General features: G+C 40.8%; 1 protein-coding gene across 3 annotated transcripts; it reads left to right on the top strand.

Annotated features, from left to right (window-relative positions):
* The first annotated feature begins 1,306 nt into the window (after positions 1-1,306).
* cnksr1 (connector enhancer of kinase suppressor of Ras 1) lies at positions 1,307-26,008 on the top strand. 3 transcript variants are annotated; one of them, XM_029493688.1, is made up of 21 exons: positions 1,307-1,543; positions 2,663-2,820; positions 4,528-4,730; positions 5,097-5,181; positions 10,649-10,690; positions 10,836-10,955; positions 13,102-13,161; positions 14,917-14,985; positions 15,146-15,274; positions 15,885-16,003; positions 17,155-17,300; positions 21,031-21,200; positions 21,304-21,337; positions 21,922-22,097; positions 22,239-22,312; positions 22,595-22,666; positions 23,058-23,128; positions 23,544-23,605; positions 23,707-23,797; positions 24,054-24,235; positions 24,542-26,003. In XM_029493688.1, exons 1-21 carry the CDS (start codon positions 1,492-1,494, stop codon positions 24,980-24,982), a joined length of 2,556 nt encoding a protein of 851 aa, XP_029349548.1. In that variant the 5' UTR covers positions 1,307-1,491; the 3' UTR covers positions 24,983-26,003. The 3 variants fall into 3 exon arrangements, with proteins under 3 accessions (XP_029349548.1, XP_029349549.1, XP_029349550.1); XM_029493690.1 differs by lacking the exon at positions 1,307-1,543 and adding an exon at positions 1,571-1,769 and having other exon boundaries at positions 24,542-26,005; XM_029493689.1 differs by lacking the exon at positions 13,102-13,161 and having other exon boundaries at positions 24,542-26,008.

The following is a 26,008-nucleotide window of genomic DNA, read 5'->3' as shown; positions in this document are numbered from 1 at the left end:
TGCAGCCCAGCAGATTCACACCAAAGATACTGGCATGAAGCATACAAACTCAGAGACACAATGCCATTTTACCTGCTGGCGTATAAACCATACTTTGCCACGGCTTTACTCTTTCTCTTTGTTTGAAGAAAATAACAGCAGGGGGTGCCAAATATCAGAGGGCAGGTCTTTCATGGCTAGAGTCCTTTTCATCAGACTTTGGCCTTTACGTCTTGTGGGGTGGGATGGCATTTAACTGGCGATTTGTCTCTAACTGTATAATAAAAGATAGTAAGAACTACAATGTGCTCTCCCAGCAAAGTGCGCCGCACAGATTTCACAGTTCATTCACAAAATCCCTCCACATTAGGCCATGAGTGTGAATGGAGCAGCTGGATTACTTCCATTGTGCCATTACGGTTCCTGGTTTCCTTAAGCAATTCATAAAATTTAACTTTATGGAGGCAATCATTCAACAAAATGTGGACTCTGAACCTTCAAGCTGGTTACTGCTCAGTTTGTTTGTTATACATAATAACTCCTGGTGGGTGGGGAGCAAATAGCAATTAATTATATTGAAAAACTATCTCTGGATTTTAATTCTCCAGCGAGACCATTTGCCTCACAGAGTTACAACAAAACATTATATTATACAGAAATAACATCCCTGTACTTTCTCTTCTCAGTGTAGCTATGGATGAATTATTCATAAATAAGATCCTCCAGTGGTCCTCCATGATATAATAACTGACACTGTGAATAATTCAGCAAGCGGCGTTCTCATCCTGTAAGAATATTGGAAAATAAGAAACTATTGATGAAGTTAATGTCATGTTTTCTCACACTGGGGCTCAGCAGAGCACGGCAGGTCAAAGGATAAAGTAGGAAACATTTCCTGAAAATTCCTGGGGGAGCTGCTGAACCACTGGACTTAGAGAAGGGGATTAGATGTGCTGGTCTGTGCAGGGCCAGAGAGTTCATTTTCCCCTTTAAATCTCATGAGAATTTATGGATTCTGTGTGGGTGTGTGCTGTTTTGTTTTGTGCCGTTGTTGTTTTTGTGTGTAAGGGATAACATTGAAGTTTCAAAGTCCCTATTATTATTCAGTGCACTCAAATGAAACCCCGGCAGCACGGAGTTGAAGCAGCATTATTACAGGCTTGTAAACACTGAATCACAGTCGTATCCCTCCGCCAGCTGCTGGTGATTCTGACCCTGCGCACTTTTTTTTTATTTTGCGCATAAAAAGTCAAACTCTGCGTAAAGCCGCTGCGCCTCTGCGCAGGTGGAGGAAAGGGGGTGGGCAGGAAGGAGGTCCCGGTCCGGCCTGACGGGTTCGCATTGGCTGACGGCGGCGGGACTCTCACCTGTACCTGGCAGAAGGAGTGCCACTCGTCTTCGTCCGACTCCACACCGGGATCAGCTTTTCCTCCTTCTTCCAGCAGTCCGGAAAGGTAGAAGTCGGCCAGGACGGCGGGGAGGTGAACCAGCGACTGCAGCAGGACTCCGAGCATGGAGCCGATAACGCGTTGGAGCGAGGAGACGGTCAGACAGTGGCTCCAAGGTGAGGACCATGGCTCCGTCTGGGATTTGCCCCCCTCCCCTCCACCACCTTTCTTGTCACGCCTCGGTCGCCTCACAGGTACTTTTGGCCTGGACGCTAAAGTCAGAAATAGAAGCGCCGCACAAATCCTCTTGGAAGTGAAAGGTGGAGGAGGAATGAGGAAGTGGCCTGAGCTGGGAGCGAAGCAGCAGCAGTCTTGTTCTGATCTGTCAACAACAGGCAGCAGGTACCCTGAGACACAACACACCTCAGGATGTGTTGTGTGACTGAGACAGCAAAGGACATGTGTGCTCTCTTATGCTGTTGTGTAACTATACTGGTTCCCCCGCAAAGCTATTAGTGTGATGTGTATACAGAAAGTATTTACAACGTGTCCTTCATTTGGTCGTTTTAGTTTAAGGTTACACTTCAGATTGAAGTCACGAACCTTTGGTCCACTGCATTTGTTTATTAATCCTGCTTGCTTTTCAGACTAGGTTTTTGTATTAAGAATTTACAACCAGTATTAAATTTGAGACCATGTTAAGTATGTGAAATATAATCTCACACCTTGTCTTTATTAATACTTTGATAGCAATTATATATTGATTGACATTATTTTGTGTTTTGTCAGTGCGTTGGCTTTTAAAATGTTGGGTGAAGAATTTCTACTTTCTGCTTTCTACCAGAGAAAATGTTAAAAGTGAATAGATATTGTTATTATTGACATATATAGTTTGAATACTTCTTCCAGCGCTTGTTATTACATGTAAAAATTGTATCGAGCCAATTTGTGCTTTTATTTTGAAGGTGTAGTTTGTCATTACTCCAGATTCCGAAAGTTATTAAGCATATTTTTACTATATCTTCAGAGTGGAGGTTCTTAAAACAATTTATTAAGCAAATGATATAAATCTCTTGTATTTCACAGACACGTTTCATGTTATAGTCTTTATTCATACCTCATAATAAACCAGGATACAAAGAGCTCTGCTGATCATCTACCTCTGTCACTCCAAGCTCATGCTGCATGTCTCTGCATGCACATGCGTGTGTTTCTCCCACTATGTTAGATTACCATTTACACGTGTGCAACACATGTATGTTAAGCGTTTGTGTGTTTGTGTGTCCTGTGGCCAGGTCTGGACGCCCCTGTGCAGCAATACCCGGTCTCAGAGTGGCATTTGTCCGGCATGGATCTGCTCCAGTTGACCTCCCAGGAGCTGGACAAGCTGGGAGTCCATAAGATTGGGCACCAGGAGCTCATACTAGAGGCCGTTGAGAAACTCTGCTCTCTGGTAAGCGAGGGAGCAGAATTGCGTGTTTGTGTTCAGCGTGTGTCGCCAAGGCTGCTAACGGTGTGTGTTGTGGAGGCAACATGTGGGAAGAGGAGAGTTGTGCTTACCGAGCAGTCGTCTTCACGTCATGTTGTGTTATTGTGAACGGTGTAATATCAGAGAACAGAGATGTCTTTTTTCCCACCGTCTACTGCTTAGAGATCCAGCTTTTGTTTGCATAGCAGAACCAGCAGCTGTTGAACAAACCCAGCCAGAATACACATCAGATGCGCTTACTGCCATAGAAATCCTGGTACACTGAAATAGTCAAAGCCTTAACAACATGCACTAAGTTTGACTTTGTCGCTTTACTCTGCCCACCATTCATATCACAATCCCAACTCAAGCGTATTGTATTGTATGTAATTTTATTTCTTCTAGCCAACATCAAAGGCCTAGTCATGCTTCAACCGCAACCAAAGCAGTTATGATACCAAAGCTTATGCCGGATACTTTACATGCAAATTTCTGCAAAAGTTTGCACTCAGCTAAAAAAAAAAAAAAAACAAAAAAAAAACCAAACACTTCCGCCCATCCTTTGATTCCCCGTCCCCTTTCTTTTTTTTTTTTACTGCCTAATTAATTTTCCTCCCTGTCCAATATTGAGAGGGTGTTTTGGGACAGTTAAATAGTTGTGTTGGAGTGTGATTGTGTGTGTGGGGGGGTGTTTGTCTGTTTCCAGAGTGGCCTTTATTTCAGACAGACTAATTGAGCAGGACAGTACCAGGCAACTTTCCAGCTCTGGTGGCGTAACAGCATGTGAACATCGGGCTAAAGCTCAGCCTGCTTAAAGTGCCTGCTGTCCAATAATCGAAATAACTGTAGCACTGAATGAAAAAGTTATTGCAGCTTAACAGTTTAACCCCAAAATCTGATGTTTGTCTGAATAAGGTCTTGCTGCAGGAAAAGCCCCAGCAGGCACGAGACAATATAAGCTGATACCCAAACACACTGTTTAAAATTTCCCCTTAACATACAAGTGTGTACGTTTCTTTTTCATTTCCTCTCCTCCGTCTTTGTACTGATGATCCGTTAAATGCTAACACTGTGCTCATTCATAAAAACATCCATCAGACTCTCACATGAAACTCACCAAACACATACAACGTGCAGTTACACAATTACCAACTCAGGAAGCTCAGTGGGTCGCCCGCTAAACAAAAAGTCTATGGTTCTTAAGCAGGCTGAGGCAACCTTGGGCAAAATACTCAACCCAAAATTTCACCTGATGACCATCTCATCTGTGTATGATGAGATGCTTTAAGTGTCCCGGCCTCTACAGTGTTATATAAGTGCAGTGCATTTAGAATACTTTTTTAATGTTTATAGATTTTGAACTGAAATCATCCACGATGGGAAAACAAACCCAGCGTTCTTTAAGCTTCTACTCTGTTGAAGTGAACGTGATATCTCGCTCTTAATTTAACATCCATATCAGTGATGGTGTTGACATTGCGTGACATGTTAAGGGGCCTTTAAGGATTTTATCCCAAAGGGGACAGTAGAGATGTGATTGATAATGAAGGGGAAAAGATGCTTCTTTCCGGGAAAATGTTTCAGTTGGTAGAACGCAATTCATTAAACATCACAGACTGATTATGTATGTCCGTCTTACGAGTTTCAGGAGTGAAGCTATTCTTTAACCAGTTGTGTTACATGTGTTCTCAGATGTACGGTATAGGTGGGGAGACACTGCGTGGTCTGACAGAGCAGCTGCGAAATATTGCCCACACCCTCCAGATGGGCATCCAGAGCCACTGGAGCCAAAACAGCTACAAAGGACAGAGCACCACCAAGTTGCCCAACAAGGTTCTGCAGGTTGTAGTGGAGCTCATCAGCTCTGCCAAAGGACTCTTCTCTCTGCTCAACAGGTTGGTAAAGAGGCAGTTATGTAACTGTTATGTATACGGCCCTTCAAATCCTAATTTACTCTGCAGTTATTTTCTGCCATGTGTTTTAAAATAGTGTCTGGCTGTAGGTTTTATGTAAAAAAGAGCGGCTGTGGGTTGAAGTCATTTAAAGGTGGAACCATTACTGTATATGTGGGAATGTTTTGGTGTACGCACTGACTGTGCTGTTTTTCTGCTTGTGAGACTTTCCTACATCCAAAATGATCTTTGTTGGCTTGAATTGCCACAGTGAGATTAAATCATTATTCTTGCACTTGCAGTTAACTCCTTCCTGTTCCCATCCATACTTCTTTGAGCTATAATTATGATTTTTTTTTTTTTACACAGGTATCAGTTCTTGCAACTAACTGAATCTACCTCTACCAAGGACATATTCAACTACTGCAGAGAGCTGGGGGAAATAGTCCACAAGGTTGGTTCATGGCTTTTAGCGACTAAGTACAAAAACTCAACATCATCATCACCATCATTTAGATTTTCATCAAATGGTTGCCATCTGCAGCAAAACTGTAGCACACTGTACTGCATAAATGAATGTTCTTGAAACCCTTTGGTGTTTATCTTAAGAGGAACCACGCACAGGTAGATTGTGGCTCTCTGTATTACATTCCCAAAGAGGAACTACAACCTGTCAGGCGGTCAGACAATTTTCGTTTTAAAACAATACGGATGCAATATGAAAGACAGGCACACTGCTAGTTCTTCAGTTTAGTCTGGGTAAAGCTTCTTCTTTATCTTTCACATTCCTGGAATATTTGAAGGTGGCTGTACCTTGAAGAAGCCTGACAGGAGTGCATGAAGAAGAGAACTGGCTTTTGTTTGTGTTTGTCCTGTCATAATAAGATCGTTTGTGAGAAAAAGGGAGGAGAGAGAATATTCATAACTGGGTAAATGAAAAGTTGGTGAGAAGTTTTCATAGCTAGCCGAACAGACAGGCCTGGATATGTTGTAGTGCCTAGGGGAGGGAGTTACGGAGGGAGGGAGCTAGGAAGGGAGGGAAGGACAAAGTGAGTTGCAAAGGGGACGGCAAGCAGAGAAGGTGGAGACTGACAGAGGGATTGCATTGTGACTGTTAAATAACTTTTAACTCCTGCGAGACCGTGTGTTACTGAACACTCAGGCAGAGGGACAGAGAGGCCATTAACATTGAGACCGCACTGTAGTGGCACTAGAGATAACTGTGAGATGAGGGGAGTGAAAAAAACAAAGAGAAGACAGAGCTGTAGAGATAGCAAGAGTAATTAGAGAGAGGGAGTAAGAGGTGCAAGGAAGCTGTGCGGGGAAACCTGAGTCTCTGGAGGACTTATAGCACTTCTATAGCCAGGTCTGGCTGCGTGCCCGGCACAACAGGTACAGTTCGCACCTCTTTGATTGGATAATTCTCTGCAGGGTGATGCTGCTTCTGCAGCTCTTAATGCTGTCTTAATGCTTAAACTGTCTCAGGCTGACACTTACATAAAACAGCAACTGCATTTACTATGTGAAATCAAACGTCATTCAGTGTGGACTTTTTTTGTTACCTTTTAAGAAATTGTATTGTATTGTATTGTCAGAGTTCTTTAAAGCCTTTTTTGAAATGTAGCATACCTGCCGTGTGCTACATATGCTAGAGTCTGAACCAGATTTTTCAGTTTCTCACGTTAAAGCATTCATGGAGGCTCACAAAAAGCCTTGGGGGCTTCCTTGGGAGGGCTAAGAGTGTTGGTTTCTGTGCTGGTGTACAGTAACGGTGACATTATTCTTTAGGACATGGAGGTCCAGAGGGCAACTATAAATTTCAAACTGTTGCTGTTCAAACTGATTCCAATCTTATGTTTTTGCAACTAAGAAATTAATCAGATCATTAGGGTCTGTTCACTATTCTCATTCATTGTCTGCTCCATAAATATGGTTTCAAAGCACTTAATGAGTGATTGGTGATTTAAGACCATTGCTGCTTGTGCCTTCAGTCTCTCTTAGAAGGTGATCCCGGTTTAGCAATGACTAGCTATTATTTGTTCAATTCCTGTTTATGAGCTTCACTTGTGTTTAAAAACGTTATATCTGATTAAGTCCTTAAGTAAAGAGACAAAAGCTGAATGGCTCATTTTCTGGACTTTCCCTGTTCTAAAACTTGACAGACTGAATGAGTGCCCGCAGTTGACCGTGTTGTATCTAACTCACCGTTCATAAAGCGTCACTGGTAATGGACAGGGTAAATTTATATCTATAATCTTCGTGCACTGCCTCTTGTTGTTATTACAGGTGGTAATTAAAAACCTTTGGCAGGTGAGCTAAAGGTCAAATCTGAGCAGATGTTTATAAGAGAAGAGAAAAGGAAAAAGTCTTCAGGCTTCATCTATCTAACTGTCATCATAGTCTCATCAACCTGAAGGTTGTGTTGAAGAGCATGTTGTTTCTCGCACATGTTCTGTACAGATGAGTCACATTACAGAGGCCCGTGTGCGTCCCTATATCATACTAATCGGATCAGTAACGCAGCATTTAAGCAACAACTCATGCGTGATTACACACTATGGCCATCGTTGCTAGTTTAAGTTTTATGTCAGGTGATGAAGGCTGATGTCACTTGGCCCACATGACGTTTGACGTGCCTGTTAGGAGGCCACCGTCCGCCATGACGTCTTTTTCAGGAGAACTGCATCCACCCAATTTACATCACATCCTTCAAACTAAAGAAAGGGCTCTTGTTTCGTGTTGTTGTTGTTGTTGTTTGAGTGTTTTATCGCACTCACTCCAGGGCAATGAAAGTCAGCAGTCAGCTGGTTGGCTGGGGGTCGGACACGGGGCCTTCCACGTCTGAGTTAGCACATGTCATCTAAAACACAAGCAATGAAATAAGTTCAGGAGAGAGAGAGGGCTCTGTGCAGTATGAACTTGGCTTTAACAGAAAAAAACTGTTTGGAAAACATTATGTTAAGGTACGTGAGTTTAAAAAGGTCTGTGGCTTTTCTATGGTAACTCTTGAAAGTGTTTTTGATGCAAGAAGCTTGAGGTGAAAATATAACATTTTAATGCTCAACCCTTGTTTGAAAAGCGATATGTGCCAGAGACAATTCTTCTGACAACTTTTTTTTAAATGTGTGACATTTTATTATTACCATGGAGATATTTTAATATAAAATACATAATTGCTGAAATGGCATGCTGGTGGATGACTTATCAAAAGAGCATGATGAGAAAATCTTAAATAGGAAACAGAAAGGAAATGAAGAGGAGCAGGTGTCAAAGAGATCTAACACATTCAGTCGTCCAGTCTTTTTTTAGTCTGTGACCTGGTGGCAAACAGAAAATATCTACTGGTGAAGTAAAAGTGTACATGCAAAGTAACAAACACAACTAGGGGATGACCAGACAGCTTTTGATCCGTAAGCCTTTTATATATTGTATTTATGTGTTTAGTTGCAGACCCCAACAAAAAAACACAAAGAGCTAAATGTTCAATTGTGACCATAATCGACAGTGTGTTTGAACATGCACGTTGATTCATGTGTGCTGTTGCATCTTTTTGTGTTATTTCTAGCCTCTTTGTGTATGTGTGCCCATGCATGAATGCGGATGCTCCTTTTTTTTTGCTACACCCACATAATAGCTTTTCTTTGTTTCTTAGACAACTAGAACAGCTTTCAGGCACAGACTGCTGTAAAGTTAGCTTGCCGCCTGATCGAGCCACACACCATGCTTTACAGCACAGCACAACACAACAGAACAAACATATCTGCAAACTAATTATATATATATATTTAAATAACATTGTGTGCTTGTGTGTTTGCATAAAAAAAAACGTTCTAATGGTACAGCTAAGTTAAAATGGACAGGCTGTTAGTAAAATGTGCTTTTTGTTTAATATATTTATACTAATTAACATTAGTTGACTCCAAAAGGTAAGAGTTTATCCAAATGTCTTTAACAACAAGCCAATGTCGCAGTGAAGGCAGCGATAAATTGATTTGTCCTCTCAGTTTTCCCACCACACCCTTCTGACATTACATCAGTTTCAGGGCAGAAGTGTACCTGTAGCCCACCTCACACACAGGAAGGTGTCATTTCCTGGCTTGGCAGTGTTAGAAAAGAACATTTCAGCATCATTTCAGCAGGTGTTTGTGTTGTGGGAAGCCTCCGATTACATGACTTTAATCCCAACACAAAAGAAAGCTACTGATATTTTTGTATTTGTGTGTATGGCTGGAGGCATCAACTTTAAACTTCAGCTACTTTTAGCAGAACGAGCCATGAAGATCGGAGGTTTAAATCCTTGGTTCAGGATATACCCTCCTCTTAAGTGTGGTAGTGAATCCTACTGTATCTATTTGATAGTGTTGCCTGGTTTTACAGCAGTTTAACTTTTTTTTTTTCGTATTCAAAATGACTTCACTTCGTCTGCCATAATAAATACATATAAATACAGCTTTTAGCTGCCCTAGTGCAGTGGCTGCTGTTGACATGCCAGTTGCTTTTAGTTGGTCCTGATGTCTTGACAACTGGATGAAATTGCCATAAAACTTTCTATGACATTCATGAAAAATGTTCTTGATTTTGGTCATCTTTTGACTTGTCATTCAATTGCCTGCTAAATATGTCAACATCTATTGGCTGGGTTTGTTTAAAAAAAAAAAAAAAAAAATCTGGTACAGCTGTTAATGGTCACCCCAAGACACGTGCTAGCAATCGCCATTCTTTTTTTACCCTCTTTGTCTCATTCTCAGTCCTTTGCAATTGCTCACATTTTGTCATTGTATTAACATGTGATTGCAAATTGCTCCAAATTGCTAGAATTAATCTTACAGATGCATTCCCAAAGAACTGTATTAAACCAATAATATTTTCGGTCATGTCAGCAAGAAGATAACATTAAAGGCTCCCCTTGATTTTGCGCTCCATAAAAAGTGCGGGTCAAGTGGCTAGAAAATTAGATGACATCTGCTTTGGAATGCAGCAGGATGATCATCACAAGGCTACTTGACTAAAGAAGAGATCAAGATAAAGCTCCTGACATATTTTAGGTGTTTATACATAACATTTTGCAGTGTTTCTCTCAGGTATCCATACTAAACCAAACAGGAACACTTGGAAAAAAACAAACACAAGCAGACTAGTTGAACGGGCCAGCGATCACTACCCCTCCCTCCAGCCTTCTGTCACAGCCTTTAATTAGCCCAGAAATCCAGCCATGCTCACTGTTGATCCTTCGCTGCATTTCACAGGGATTAGTTTCCTCTTACGGTCCTTTATGTAACTCGTACATGGGGCATTGCAAATGATCTTACACGCAGTAGTGCTTGGTTGAATCTGTCTAAATTCTCAGCGCTGTGGAAACATCTTCCCTCCTCTCTTATAACCTCTCATCATCCTATAACATTGAAATGCGCCCTCCCTCCATTTCTCCAGCTGCCAGGCTGGTGCTGGTGCCTCATAATCAAGCTTGCACAAGAGCATTACCCACGCCTTCCTCCGACAAACCAGAGATTTGGCTCTCTAGCTCCACTGCACTGACTCTAATAACCGTAGCACTGACCACTGACTTTCTGAATATTAGTGCATTCGCTAGCTGCACACTTGCAAACACTTCCTGTCAATGAAGTGTGTGCGCATGTTTGTGGGATTAGAGTGAATCCTTGGATTAGGTAGAATGTACGCACCAGTAGAAGTGCCACTCTCCTGCCACGCTGGAACAATGCCCCTTGTTGCCGGAGGATACCAATGGCCTTTCACTTCCTGACTCGTGCTGTGAGGGGGGAAATAGAACATGAGTTTTGAGTCCAATTGTCCCATTTCCTCAAATCAATTTGAATATCAAGTATTGTATGCTGCTTTGGGCTCATTTGGGTGTGCTGCTTTGTGAAACTGGAACACGTCACGTTGTTTCACTCATCCCACAGGACACCACTGTCTATGAAAAGGAGAAGGACGTAATCGCTGTGGTAAGTATGTATTTTGTGTGTTTTACTTATCTAACAAGAACTTAAGATGTCCTACCAATTTCTCAAGGATCGAATGAGCTTTTCTTGACAGTAAAGCAAAAAATGAATTTGAAATGTGGTCCAAACAGTGTGTTTCCATCATCAGTGTCGTCAGTTGGTGGATGTGTGCGATGAAATCCTGAACTCCAGCCCTGAAGCACTTCTTACCCACACTGCTCAGCTTGAGAGTGTTGACTTAGTGCCTGTGGCACCTGGTGATCAGCTGGTGAGCGATTCTCCTAACTCTGAACCTTTAGCGTCTCTTTTTTGTGTCTGTCCTCAGGGCTCCAATGATTCATTTCATAATAAGATTACTGGCTAAAACAATTAGTTACTAGATACACTGATTATCCTATTTATAATTAATTTCACTAGTCTCATCTTCTCAGCAGGCTGAATTTGCTGCTTTACTCTGTTGCACATGGTAATAATGTGACTGTTTCTGGTTGTTTGAAAGCTTTATCTGAGGCTTTGGGACATTTTGATCAGTGTTTTCATTACTATAGTCTGATATTTTAGAAACTAAACTCATTGATTAATTGAAAAAAGAAAAAGTAATATACTTTATTATAATTTTCAAAAACTTTTCTGTCCCACTTTTAACATTCTCACCGCCTTTCTAACATCATCAACTTTGACTCGTATTCTCGCACTCTATCATTTTCAGTTTTTATTTTCTACCTTCATCGTTACCTGCTGGTTTCCATCATCACTCGGTCCCACTCATCACTTCTTTCATCTCAGCCAAGGTTCTCAATGTACCAGCCTGCATTTCTGAAAAACCATCTCTCACATCCATTTCTTCATAAATACCTTTTTATTCATGCCTCTCCTTTTCCCTTAATGACTTATCCTTCAGTTGGTAGATGTATTACAACAACTGTAGCTCGGCTCCTTGTCTGTTCTCTACATCCCATACTATCCATTTAGTTTTCATTTTTGACAAGCTTATTTGTCAAATCCATCCATCCAATTTCCCTTCCTTTTGTGTACAAAGCCCATTAGGTAAAAAGTTGATAATAGTAGTCCATCCAAGCTCCTTGTGCTCACTCACCCAGTTGATCAGTAATTCAAATCATCTTTAGTGTGTTGTCTTAACAAATGTTCTGTACATTTTGAAGCCTCACTTGCACACATATGTTTTTGCTTGTGCTGGTGTCCATTGATCCAAGGGTAATTTCTTGTTTCATTGTGTCAGTGGAATAATAGTGCTGCACGCCACTTTAGGCCACAACGTGTGCGTAAGTGGAAGTATCACAAGAAAGGGAAATGAAAGGCAGGAAGAATTATGATTGACATGAACTAAAAGAACGTATTTATCACTGATGCACAGTTGCTCGTGTCATGCAGCAAATGTGAAGCTATATTAAAAGCTATTCCTCTTTTCGTTTTCTTCAGACTCACATGTATTCTAGCTCTGAGCTCTAAGAAACATTTAATTAACTGTAACATGCGATAATTAAACTGCACACAGATGGCATTCATTAATAGGTATTATTTGTCAGCACTAAATTAATGTTCTTACTTATTTACTTATAATTACAAACATATTAGTTTTAAACCATTTAATAAATGTACCATATGACAAATCAGTGTTGGGGTTAAAGTGAAACAGGCTGCCATCACAATTGAAGGCACCACATTCAGATTGACCTGTGGAGTGGTCAGATTTTATTGTGAAAGATATTGAAGCCCTTGTTAGTATATTGTGGGCAGTATCTCCATCTGTCAGATCAGGGTTCGAGTTCCCGACGAGGAACAACCTCCAGGCACAAGGTGCCCACAAACCAGTGGTATTCTTGTGCCGGTCCCAAGCCCAGATAAATAGGGAGGGTGTGGCAGGAAGGGCATCCGGCATAAAACTTTAGCCAAAAGCTAATCATCCAAGTCAAGCTGGCTACCCAAAAAAATAGGGAGAAGCCAAAAGAAACAAACATTAACAGATTCAAGCGACATACAAGAATGTGTGTCAGTCTTTGCCAAGAAAGTCAAAAGATGAGAATTATGTGTAGTTTTTATGAGTGATGGGAGATTATGATAACTTTGGTTCTGCTCTTTTTAGATTAAAGTTTAAATCTATCTGTTATTGTCCTGTGGGGCCCGTCTTGGGTGTAATTACTTGGCCCTCCCTATTTCCCATTATGACTTAAAATAATCATAATACATCATAAAATAAGTCAAGGCAGGCTGAAGGGTAATTACAGCATCATACAACCATCAATACATCTGGAGACAGATATCAATATCTCCACAGAGAGAGCAATGTATAGTATGGTGGACTACCCTGCTTCAGTGATGTGACATTCATGGCAAAGTATATGGAGGTTTATGAGTGTATGTTACATTACTGTTTCTCTTTCTCTTTCTGTCAGGGGATTGAGATAAATTCCACCGGCTCCAGTAATCACTACGTGACCGGATCTGCTGCCGAGGTCAGGCTCTCCCATTTACTTGCCTTTAGGGGTGTGCCAAAAAAATCAATACATATAACAATCGCGATTCTCATTTACTACAATTCAGAATTGATTTAAAATGTCCAAAAATTGATAAAAAAAAAAAAAACAAACAAAAAACGAAAAATCCACAAGCTGTCTGCCTCCATTTTGTGTGCGGGACGTCCTGACGTCACCACAGAGCTGGTTCTGGAACATACACATCTGTGGTAAGCACCAAAACAAGGAGGAAACTACAATAATGGAGGAAAACCGGCCCCTCCCTTTTTGAAGGCAAAGATTTGGACTCATTTTAGCTTTTATCTAGAGCCCTATTAAATCCGTTTTATTTTCTCCCATATTCATGTTTTTTTTCTCAGTTTTTAGAAAATTAAATTTCTAGCATTTTACGCAAATTTAACTCTGAGACAGTGTTTTAACTAATGAAATACAATTTCTTCAGTTATAACAAGCAAAAACATATATGAAGCAAAAACAACAATAATGAAACATATGTTCCTCAACTTTGGTGGAAACATCAAATCCACTGTAAACTTTTTAATTTCCTCTATCCCCATGCTCTTTGACTTTCCACCAATTACTGACATCTCCATTGAAGTACATGATAGCCAACCTCTTTGTGTTGAGCTCTGTGAGTGACTCTCGTTTGACTTGGCACTTAGCACTCAGCCGGCAGCTTCACTGGTGGGGGGCGTGACCCCTCCGAGAAAGGTCTGCTGTAAGTTTCTGTACAAGTTAAGACTTGTTTAAACTTTCACAACACAGACACGTCTGTCTGGGCCTCTCATATATAAGGAACTGAACGTATATTTTTATATTTTAAGTAAATATAAAGACAGTATCATATTTCCTTCCTTGGCTCGTTTTCAAAATGAACTTTCTATTATGTTTTGTATGTTTGGATGTCTGATGTCTTTCTCTGCTTTGAATTCCCCTCTGCAACGTTTCCTTTATCATGAGCTCTGTACCAAGTGGAAATCCCCTTGGAAGTATTTTAGCGTGACAAATTATTTTTAGCTGTAAGCTCATCTTAATTTATTTTTTGAAACTGAAACCAAGATGAATCTATGAGCTGCAAGTATATTTGTATTTATAAATGCCTACCTACGATCCTTGTTCTAAAAGCTTAAAAAAAAAAAAGCACATAAGCAACCAGGACTAAACTTGACACAATATCTATGCCTGTCTGTGAGTACATTATTAGTATGTTCATTTTGTGACTTAAGTTTAAATTGATTTGGCTTTTAATATGCATAACCTTCTCTCAAAGGAGCACAGATGCAGGATTTTCTAATGAAGCAAAAAACCACTGAGATCAGGGATCTCGTCAAATAAACAAGCGAGCCGGAGTAAGGAGGGCTTGTAAAGTGAATTTAAGGGCAGCTCTCCTCTGGCACAGATAGATGGAAATGCTATTTTTCCATGATGCTAACAAGAATGCACCCGATATTCTCCTGCTACTGGACTGCATCATCACATTTCACTGCTCCACAACTGCACACAGTATATACGAATAGGAGCCACATCTTTTTACTGCTCACACACAACATCTGTATAATTATATCATTGTGTGTCAGTGTACTTAGAAAATCATATCTCATTCAGGATTTCCCTCTGGTCCAGTGCAAAATTTGAACAGATATTAAAAGTGAAAGAAAACAATTAGACTAAGTTGTAGGAACAATATGTGACTTGGTTTTGGGTTCTTATTATTATTTGTTTCTCCGCTTGCAGCCTTCGTCTGATGTATATTTGAAGATCTTGGCCGGTGATGAAGTTATCCAAGTCAATAACCAGATAGTGGTGAGTGATCCAGTCAATTAGTCTTCTTGACAATATGAAGTGTGAATACTTTCAGCTGCAAAGTAGCAAAAAGTTCATATCCCAGTAACGTTTCTGAGCATCTTTTAACTGTGTGTCCTTGTCCTTTGTACTGGTATAATCACCTGCATTGCTCTACCAGGTGGGCTGGAGCAGAGCAAATCTCGTGAAGAAGCTAGAGGAGAATCCAAGTGGAGTAACTCTGGTCCTGAAGAAGATTCCTGAGTCTGTCCAACTCAGAGAGCAAGTCCAGGAGTCCACCTGCACAAAGGTCAGGGAACTTTGAGGTCTTTCCCTACTCAGCTCACCAATCCACCAATGGCATTACAATTTCTTAAAAGAAAATGTATGAATAGAGCTACCTTTTAATTTATACAAATATTGTGTTTAGCTGTAATCTAGCCAGGAAATGGGGTTAGTAAAATAATTGGTCTTTATGAGAACCATAGCCATAAGAGGCCACTGGCAACGTTTTAGAAAAAGTTGGTAACTTTGAACTAAACACTCAAATCCATTTTGTACACTGGCAGAGCAACACTCACACTCTGAGCATTTCACATGTGAATGTGACCACCACAGATCTAGCTGATGTGACCATCATACATCTAGCTGGTGGCAGGCTGTGAGAACACACATAAGAAGATATGAATCAGCCCAGTGAATCAACTCCTTATTGCCTTCACAAGACGCCCTGTTTTTAGCAAGCGTGGCCTGTGTGTTTGCAGTGCACATATGGAGACGAAGGAGAAGATACCATTACAACCCACATGACATTAGCCTCCTTCTCCTTCTATTAACCCCTAAGTACAGATACAGACATCACTCTGTTTAGGATGCATTTTCACACATATATATATATACGTCTGCTGATTTCTTTTCAGAACGAGAACGAGGAGAAAGAAAAGGAGTCGGAAGAGGAAGAGGAAAAGAACGAGGAGGAGAATCCAAGACACTCCATATTTGAGAGAGTAGCAGCTTCTGTCAGGTCTCTGTCTTTCAGGTGAGAACATAAACAAACTTTACTTCTATTAATGGGGTTGTCATGTTCAATAATTCTGTACATATAAGGTCAGTTTGAGAAATAGTTTTTAATATTAATTTTGAAATGCGATAAAATCACCCTGCCATTATTTTATTTAGTGTCTGGGGTTCCTCATCACAAAGGCATTTTTATCTTGACAACAATATTTAAGTGTTTTAATTTCAGGAATAGCCAGTTAAATGATTCAATTCAATTAAAGTCTTTTAAGGAGCATAATAACATCTTTGGCATGCAGGCAGCATGGGTTGGAGATAAGTTTGGTTCATTAATTTACCAGAGATTTACTCAGTAGAGCTGAACATCTGACAAACCCTTTTGACCTCATTAATCTGCCAAAAAGCAATAGGTTTGCGATGAGGTCACGCTGCAAATGCCATAAATTCCACTGTGGACACCAACAAGCCACATCCAACTGGAAATGATTGAAAGGAGAAGATGAGGAAGAAGGTGCATAGATGAGAGTTTTAGAAAAGTGAGGAAAGGCATAAAAGGAGTGGAAAAGCAGGAGTAAAAAGCGATGGAGCGACAGAGTGAAAGCTGAGTGAGAGCAAGTTTAGTCAGACACATGGAGGGAGTAGGTGGGTATATTTAATAAGGCTGTTTATAATCCTTTCACTTGCTGATACACTGAAACTTGAGTCAAAGAATAAAACAAGCAGCAACTTTATACTGATGACATTTAGAGTCATATTTGATTTCTTAAAACCTCCTTTTGGCAAGAAATGTTATTGTTACATAGCCAGTATAAGCAGATAACGACTATTTACATTCCAGTCTGAAAGAAATGCTTGAAATTCAACAGCAAAGCAAAACTTACATTTATTTAAGTTTTCCTTCAATTTTCATTACTCCTTTTCCTCTACTGAAGTTACAAAACTTACAAATTGCACCTTTAACTGACAATAAAGGTCACTTTATGTCTAATGTCTACGGAAAAGATTGATTTATCTTTTCGTCAAACAAATTAATTGCCATGTGATTGAAGAGATTATTTTTGCATGGTTGATTCCAGAATTTCAGACGTCAGGGCCTGTGCGAATCACCTGAATGCACCATCAGTGAGTATTTTTGATAGCTGGCATGCTCAGTCTCATTGTTTCCCATTACAGGAAAGCCACTCAAGGCCCAGAGACACATCAGCCGCCCATGGGACAGGAGGAATCGGAGCTGTCTTCAAACAAGGAGTTGGAGGGGACTCTGGCTCTCAGTTCATATCAACATCAGCAAGGGGGGTTGTCAGCACTGTCAGCCTCGGGTAAGAAATGCACGGTCAAGGAAATACAAGATTTCTTCCATGCCTCAAAAGTCTTCAATATGTTTCAGTTGTTAAAGGGGGTATTGGCAAGAACATAGAGTGGAGAGGGTTCAGCAGAAAAATGGTCTTTATGAAAGAGTGATCACTGCTCCAGCCATTTAAATTTCTTGGAAAAAATGTTAAGTAAAATTCATGTCAGAAGGTTTGAAATACTTTTTTTTGCCCTGAAGTGTGCATGTGATTCTTTTCATAAGTAATTTTTCCTGTATTAAAAAACAATCAAGGGCTCTTTGTGCAGCAATAATGGCTTTCCTTTTACTCTGACAACAAAAAAGGACTTCAGATTCTGAACTCGCAGAAAATATCAAGAATTTATCTGAAAACAGCATTGTCTGGGGTAATTGTCAGTGAAAGGTAGATATGTTTGATGAGGTTAAAATTGCTTTAGCTCGGATAAAATCATCTTCGTATTTGAGATAACGGATAATTTGTGGGTGAATAACAAAATGGAGTTTAAGAGTTTTACCCTTTTCCTTCTTCGACGATTTGTTACAGAGGAGGGATAATAATCCACTTCCTTTGCCAGCCATGGCAGCTGATCTATCCATAATAACCCTGCTGACTTTATTCCATCGTAGTTTCATGTCATCGGCGGAACAGTTTCTTGTTTGGCCCTTCAGGCTCTGGAGGTGTAGTTGCTCTTCTGCCATGTCCATTTCATCATCTACCCCTCTTAAAGGATCAGTAACTGAGGGCTGTTCGTGCTTTCTTTGCTGGCTAACGAAAGAAAGTCAAAATCCACCGAAATGTCTCTGAATATCTGATGAAATGTCTTCGGTTCTCCGAGCTACGGTGTTATGAGCCGGTGTGGTCCGGCTCGATTCGGCCCCCCCCCCAAGTTCCTGTTCCCGTTCCCGTTCCCCTTTACGCTGATTTACTGCTGAATCGTGCGTAGGTGCTATGTTACCGTGCGTACTTAAAGAAGACACGTGGTGATACACACCAGGTCATAATACGACCAAGATATATGATGTACAATGAGCCGATCGTTATGGAGAACGACAATAATCCAGGTCGGGTGAGGATTATACATCGTGGCCATGTCTGTACGTGTTCCAGTTAAGAATACGGCCACATGGATTATTTCTCCAGAACGATCCGCTCATTCTTCATAATACATCGTGGCCGTATTATTACCTGGAACGCGCATTAGCTTGTAGCCAGAGTTTGGATGTCTTCTGTGGACATCACTTACAACAACACGGTCCAACTCATTACAGAATACAGGTCTGTCCGCCCGCACGCACACACACACAAAACATTAACAACGAGTAATGTCCCGGTCCTTGTGTGTGTTGTGTGTCTGAAGCGGTGGAGTACTTCTTCTAAATTTGCGGTCAATATCTTTGTGCAGAAATAAAGCCAACAAGTAAATTCCTCTGCCCCCCCACTGTCACTTTCTCTGTTACCTGACTGCAGCTGGAGCCCTCTCCTCTCCGTCTCTTCCTTTCTGATGGAGCTCCCAAACTCGGCTGTTTCTGTCAAAGATAACGTTTTGTGTTGGGCTTTAATACAAGCTAGGCTAATGGACATTAGCATTAGAGCTGTCCAGTTAGCTTACGTTACAAGCTAACGGCCCTGTTTCTTACCTTGCACTACGTTTCTCGTCCCAAATTCACCGTCACAACCTTTTTAAAAAACATTTGTATAGAAAATTTCTCAACCCTTTATTTTCATATTCTTCTTTCTTTTCCTTTCTGATCACTGGATGATGGACTGATGCTGACTGGACATTTTCCTACCGAACTTCAGACCACAGGCTAGCATAGCAACAGTAACCAATGGGGGCGGGGCTTAGCGAAGGATCGGTGGCCAAACCATTTGATGTGGGGGTTACAAAACAATATATACTGAAATATTACATAATCTTTCACTAAAATAGCTCACTATTGTTCGCTTAACTGGTCTAGTCTGTGCGTCCGGTCTCGGGTCTCGTCTCGGTCCGTTCCCGGAGGGGTGCCAGACCGGTCTGGTCTGGTTCGGCCTAGGTCCTGGGGGGGGCGCCGTATCTGCATTAGCCCAGTCCATTACTCGCAACCAATTACCTCCGTAGACACGTTCAGGTGCCCACACCTGGAATCGAACCTTTACATACATACACATTACATACACATTACATACATATTCAACATTACATACATTTAGGATTACAGTAAGCCATACAATCACCATTACATTACATACATACATATTAACATTATCATCACTAACCCCGGGGTTACATTACATTACATTATACATTCACATCACCTACCCTAGCCGGGAATCGAACCCCTCCCACCTAGGTGCGGGGCGGCAGCATTACCGCTGCGCCACAGCGCTGCTCGAGTTGCAGCATACATTTTGCGCTACTTCACCACTTCACATTTACGTCACTTGACCCACTTGACCTAGTGGACTGCGATTGGCTCCAGCATCCCACGTGACCTCTTCTTGGCTTCGAGTCCACGCCTGTTGGCTTGTTTATAATTGTTATGAGTAAATAAATACCATGTAAATACCAAATAAATACCATGCTGAATTTTTCTTGTGTATATGCTACAGTTTAACTAGTTGATCGATCAATGATAATTATGTAGATCTATAGCCTATTTTATGATCATGTCGTGCAAGAGATAACAGATAATAGAGAGTTCGTGAATTATGAAAAATACGGACACTATCCGGTGGGTGTTTCCAAGGAGCAGAAATATGTCATTCGCAGGCGCTCCGCCCGTTTCCAAATGTTATGTATGTATAGTTATGTATAGTTACGTTATACGTCAAAAATAATGTAATCAGTCCGTCAGTCGAGCATGCTAACCAGTTAGCTAACCAGTTAGCTAGCAGTCCATTTCGAAGCGACTAACTAGTGTAAGTGATCCGGCAGTGAGGTTTACTTAACGTAGGCTACTGTCGCACAGCTATGCTAGCTGGCATCCATTTACACAAAGATTGACAAAGAATGGTCGAACAAAAGCATTCTCAATTTATTTTGTTATATAATAAATACCATCCCAGTAACCTACACATTGGCTTGTTCCATTTCGCTTTCCGTACACCCAGCTGTGTTTCTATTTGCGTTTCTTCTTTAAGTACGCACGGTAACTTAGCAACTACGCACGGCTCAGCAGTAAATCAGCGTAAAGGGGAACAGGAACCTGGGGGGGAACCAAATCGGTTGACACACTCCTGCTTCTTCTCCAACACATCCACCATCCGTCTGGTCTTTCATACATTCATGTTGGCTCAAAAGGTTTGCAGTGTTTAGCAGTTAGCCAAACACTCATAGCTCGCCTTAGTGGGATTTTAGTTTGTGGAAAAGCTGCTGTGAAGTCAAAACAGCTTCCAGGTCCCCGTTGGCATGTTTCTGCCTGTGTGAACTTCTCCTAAACAGCCACGGTCTCTTGGCAAATTAGGCAAACGCACTTGTTTTGTATTTCAGCAAAAAATAAAAATAAAAAAATACTACAATATCCAGAATCCAAAAATTACAATTGATGACAGAGGATGTATGAAATTCAGCCTTTGTGCCATGATCACTGGTGGGATGTATTGCTTTGACACGGTTGTGTTAAATGAGAAAAAAAGCAAATCAATTCAAAGTGGATTACCAACTGTAGCACAAATAAATTTTTAAATATTTGTGGATTGAATGACATTGCTGTCATTTAATCGTCTGTTTTCTCAGGTGAGTTTGAGGGTTTGGCAGGTCCAAGGCTCTCCCCAAGAAGAGACCAGTCGCCATCACCCAGAAGTCCTTCACCCTTCAACTTTGGGTCACATAGAAGCTCTTCACCTCAGGCAGCCAATCAGGAGAGGGGTAGCATCAGTTCCTGTCCAGAAATGGTTGGGCACACGGTAAGAGGAAAAGAATAACTAGAAAATGTTGTTTTCAGCCAGGTCCTTGAGGTTAATTTAAACAACATTTCACAGACAGAATTTTGCTGAATTCTCTTTTCAGGGGAATAAGGACGCCAAGAAGAGCTCAACAAAAGGTAAATGTTGTTTTCTCATATAATACAAGAAGAACATTTAGACAAAAAGTACAAATTGTATTTCCTCAGGAGCATCTGTCCACAAGAACTCAGTACTATACCAGATGTAGATCTATTGAATGCTATACCAACGCCAATGTTCAGGTTATGTATTAGTGTACTGTGTACAATAAAACATTCAAGGAGGACAAGAAACAAAGATAAGCCAAATAGTCAGTTTATCCTTTGAAAATGTACGATTATTCATTTGGCACCAACTTTGGCAACATAACTGAAATTTCAGTGCAGTAGTAGACCTTGAAACACTGAATACTTAAGCTTTTCAACAAGACAAAATGCAAGCGTTGCGTAAAGCAGTAAACCAGAAATGTTTAGTAAATTCTAGTTAAGCTTCTTCACATATTAGAGGTGTTAGGAGAGTGGGTGTAATCTGGTAAATCAGAAAGACAGATATATATATATATATATATATATATATGAAGTCAGGCACATCAGGAAGCTGGGATTGTATTAAAGATAAAAAACACCAAAAGCTGACAGTTTGTTATATTACCATTCAAAACCTGGTTGTCATTTTTTCTCAGGAATGACAACTGCTCTGAGCCGGCGGCGCGTATCATGCCGCGAGCTTGGTCGCCCTGACTGCGATGGCTGGCTGTGGAAGAAGAGGAAAGACAACAGTGTCTTCATCACCCAAAAGTGGCAGCGCTTCTGGTTTGTCCTCAAGGGCCCTTCCCTTTACTGGTACACCAGCCAGCAGGTGGGCCAACGGGGATAATCAGTTTATTCCAAAGACACGGGGTGATAAATTGACAAACATTTTTTATGGCTGGACGCTAACAAAAGCATTTTAATTAACTTTATTCAGTCTGACATTGACAAAATGTTTCTCTTTCTACAGGATGAGAAGGCAGAGGGTTTTGTCAACATAGCCAGCTACAACATAGAGAGTGCCGGAGAGCACAAGAGAAAATAGTAAGGATGAACTCACTGATGGATCTTCTTCACTGTCTCGGTTAATATTTTGTGCAATTACATTGCGAAAGACACTGCTGAAATGAAAAACTACTTTTTTTTTTTTAAGATTTTTTTTTCTATTTTGTGCAATGAGGCAGAAAAATGTGCAAAAAAAAAATCTGTTCTCTGTCACTTCTGTGTTTATGTGTATGTTTGCAGATTATGTGTCTTATGTGATTTCTGTTCATTCCACCGTGCTCGGAGATTCACAGTGTGCTCCCTTCTCTTTGTTCTCTCCAGCGTGTTCAAAATGTGCCATCTAAGGTTTCAGAACTTCTTCTTCGCTGCTGACAATGTCAGTGATATGAGCAAGTGAGTTCAGCCAGTCTATCCCCTCTTTGCTTTTCTGTTATTCTCACTTCAGGCTCAAGGGAGTGTAATAATTCAATTTAGTCATCCTTCATATATAACCAACATTAACCAAAAAAGACGGTCTTCAGTGGACGGTGTAGTTTCTGGGCTGCACAAGCTCATAATAAACATAATGTGGTCATTCATTAATTTATTGCAATGAGCTCAGAGAATTGTGATGCGACAGGTCTTGGTCTGCACTGCCCCCTACAGTTTGCTTTTCAGGGCCCGTGCTTGTTCTAAGAGATCACAAATGTTGAAATTGAAATAGCAGGTAGAAAAATTCTATAAAATACAGAACATTATGAACTGTAATTGCTTTATTTGTGCTGTGTTGTATTTGTTTCTCCAGATGGATTAATTGTCTGATCACAGCCATACAGAAGCACAAGAAGTTCCACGAAGGCCCTAACAGTGAAGAGGGTAGGTGGACGTTGTCTTTATACTTGTACCAGCCTAACAGTCATCAAAACATGTGCGCTTGAATGATCTGTTTTCTGGTTTCTCTTGTTCGAAATTAAATCCTGACCATCTGTGCATATATTATCAATCAAGATCGTGATGCTTCCTCCTCACACTTGTTTTACCATCGAAAATTTTATATTAAAACTGTAATCGATGTTTATCTACAGTCTTCACAGTTTCAGCTATCACATTCATTGGTAATATATAAATACTATTACTATGGTTACCTGCATTTTAATATATGATTGAGTGTGCGGTCAGACGATTAAAAACAATCAGTTTTAATGTTTAATATACCACATAAGAGTTGTATCTAATGTGATATACTAAAATCTACTATACTGAGTCAACCTCTGGATTTGTTTGTGGACAGAATGTTACAGTGAGACTGAATCAGAAAGCGAGAGATCTCCTTCACCCCGCAGAAGAAACAAGGTAAGTTAGAGGGTTGGACATGCATACACACACACACACGCACACACACACACACACACAGTGTTGTTCAGATCATCATGTGTTTTCTTTGTGTGTCTCAGAAAGTGCAGTCCCACACTCTGCCTCGCCCCAAGGTGAAGACAACCAAGATGCCATTATCGGGGTCTCCAACAGGGGGAAGCAAAGGATCAGGTTCGTACTGTAACCGTCTCCCCTCCTCTCTTGCTCAGCCATCTGCTTTCCAATGAGCTACCTCAGTGAATCATTTCTTTCATCTCTGAGGACTGCCATTGATAGATGTTTAAATAAATTTTCTTCAGCAGCATTCTCTTCACTATTCCCTGTGGATATTCTGTCCAATCAGGCTTAATGCATGTGACAATCAAATCCCACTGCTCTATTTTGTATTTACTTCCATCGCTGTCTCCTGTCACTTTCATATGAGAAGTCGCCCCAGAGGATGAGATGGGAAAGATGTTAAACAACATAAAAGAAGGAGGAGTTTCTCTGATCGGCCATGAGCAGCCTTTTACGCACGACCACTTCAGGAAATCATTCATTAGACGCAACAAGAATCCGATCATTAATGAGAAGGCTCACACACTGCGGGCCCTGCAGAGCACTCTGAAGGTGAGGAGACAAATCTGTTCTTTCATTCACTGCAGTGACAAAATCACATGCCAATAAACTGACACAGGACAAATGCCTTCACTCCGCTACATTTCACCATTCAGTGGGCCAATTATGAGCAACATTTTTGGCAGAATTGAGCAAGTTTCACAGACTGAATCTCTTCTTGAAACAAGCTGGTGTAACAGCAGTAATATAGCTGTATAGAGGCCACTTGTCTATAACATGTTCTCAATCATTCAAAACCAGATAAATTTATGTTACAGTATATCTGCATGCTCAATGAAGTCCCCATGTTCTCCGCAGTCAAAAGAAGCCGAGCTGCAGCAGATCAACAAGCTCTTGGAGGATTCTGATCTGACAGTGTCGAAGTACAGACAGTGGAAGGAGCAAAATGAGGAACTGGTTCAAGAAATTGAGAAACTGGCCACCAGCAAGACCCCCAAGGGAGGGGACAACGCGACAGTGCCCAACACACCTCCAGGGGAGGTTGCCTCGGAAACTGTCACTAAGGAAACAGGCACGGTACACACGGGAGGCGCATACAGACTGAGCTTGAGTGACGGGGAGCAGTTAGTGGATGCTGAGCCATCTGACATTCACCTGGAGATCCCACCGGGTTCTCCGAGCACAGAGATCAGTCCAGTGTTAGAACTTAGTCTAGGATCACTGCAGGAGTCCATAAACGAACAGCTGAACGAGATGGTGCAGAGAGGAGAGGCTGCTGAGAATTACTTCTACATTTAAGCCTGTCGCAGTCACACCACTGCGGAATTTCCATGTTTACGAAAAACAGGCAAAGGCTTGTCACGCAACGATGTGTGTGAGGTGCGCTTCACTCCTCGATGTGATCTGCCTCAAGAGACGAGTAAAAAAACTGCCACTAAATCAACGCTTAATCAAGTATGTCAGTGAAATTGCGTCGGTTAAAAAAATGGTTGTTTTTTCCTATAAAAAACATATTGAATACTGTACTTGCTCGCAGCAGATATGATGCGTTTACAACTGAGAAAAGAACAATTTGCCAAGTGTCAATATGAGTTTCTTTTTTCTTTTCTTATAATTCAGTGAGAATTTGTTATGAAAATCAGGTTGTATAGCATTGTAATGTGATATGTAAATACAGTTTTACGAAAATACTGTACGTATTTGTTTATATTTTGCACAGAAGATTTTACAGCAAATTCAATTCATATAGTTGAAGCTCCTTATTTCGATGTTTTGCCCTTGAATCCTCTTGTCTCCTTGCACCTGTATATGAACCACATTCAAGAGCTGTGTGACCTTCCTTTTTGTCCAACTTTGCTGCATAATGCTGACGTGCCCCGTGCTCTTTTTACTGTCGTGTTCCATCAGCTCAATTAAAAATTGGGTGTGTCGCTCACCAACAAAACTGAAACAAAAAGTTCCACCATTGTGGCATTAAATTTCTGTCTCAACAACTCAATTAGATTCTTTTTTTTTTTTAAATGTTGTCTCTGTAGTTGTGCATACATTTGTGTGCATGTAAATGAATATGACACATAGAAAGCAAGTTGTAAATGCATGTCTTAAAAGATGTTTGCCTATGTGGATGAATTTCAGTGTGGAGACTTGTCTTCCTGCGATTTGTGAAGGTCGCTGCTTTGAATAAAAGTGATGATTAAATGCTGCTTTTCATGTGACTTCACCAGGTCAAAAAGGGCAACATGAGGTTAAATTATTTTTACAGCTGTAAACCTCTGAGAATATTATAGTAATGTAAACAGCGTTTCAGAGCGCAATGTGAATTTG

The sequence above is a fragment of the Echeneis naucrates genome, chromosome 22 (assembly GCF_900963305.1).
Source record: "Echeneis naucrates chromosome 22, fEcheNa1.1, whole genome shotgun sequence".
Classification (NCBI taxonomy): Eukaryota; Metazoa; Chordata; class Actinopteri; order Carangiformes; family Echeneidae; genus Echeneis; species Echeneis naucrates.
The sequence above is the reverse complement of the archived record's forward strand: the minus strand, read 5'-3'. Positions and strand labels throughout refer to the sequence as shown.

Bases quoted from the DNA above. Each gene is read 5' to 3' on its own strand.
- cnksr1 (XM_029493688.1), top strand. From the start codon at position 1,492: ATGGAGCCGATAACGCGTTGGAGCGAGGAGACGGTCAGACAGTGGCTC. The intron at 2,821-4,527 runs GTAAGCGAGGGA...ATGTGTTCTCAG, and splicing joins TTGAGAAACTCTGCTCTCTG to ATGTACGGTATAGGTGGGGA. The intron at 21,201-21,303 runs GTAAGAGGAAAA...TTCTCTTTTCAG, and splicing joins CAGAAATGGTTGGGCACACG to GGGAATAAGGACGCCAAGAA.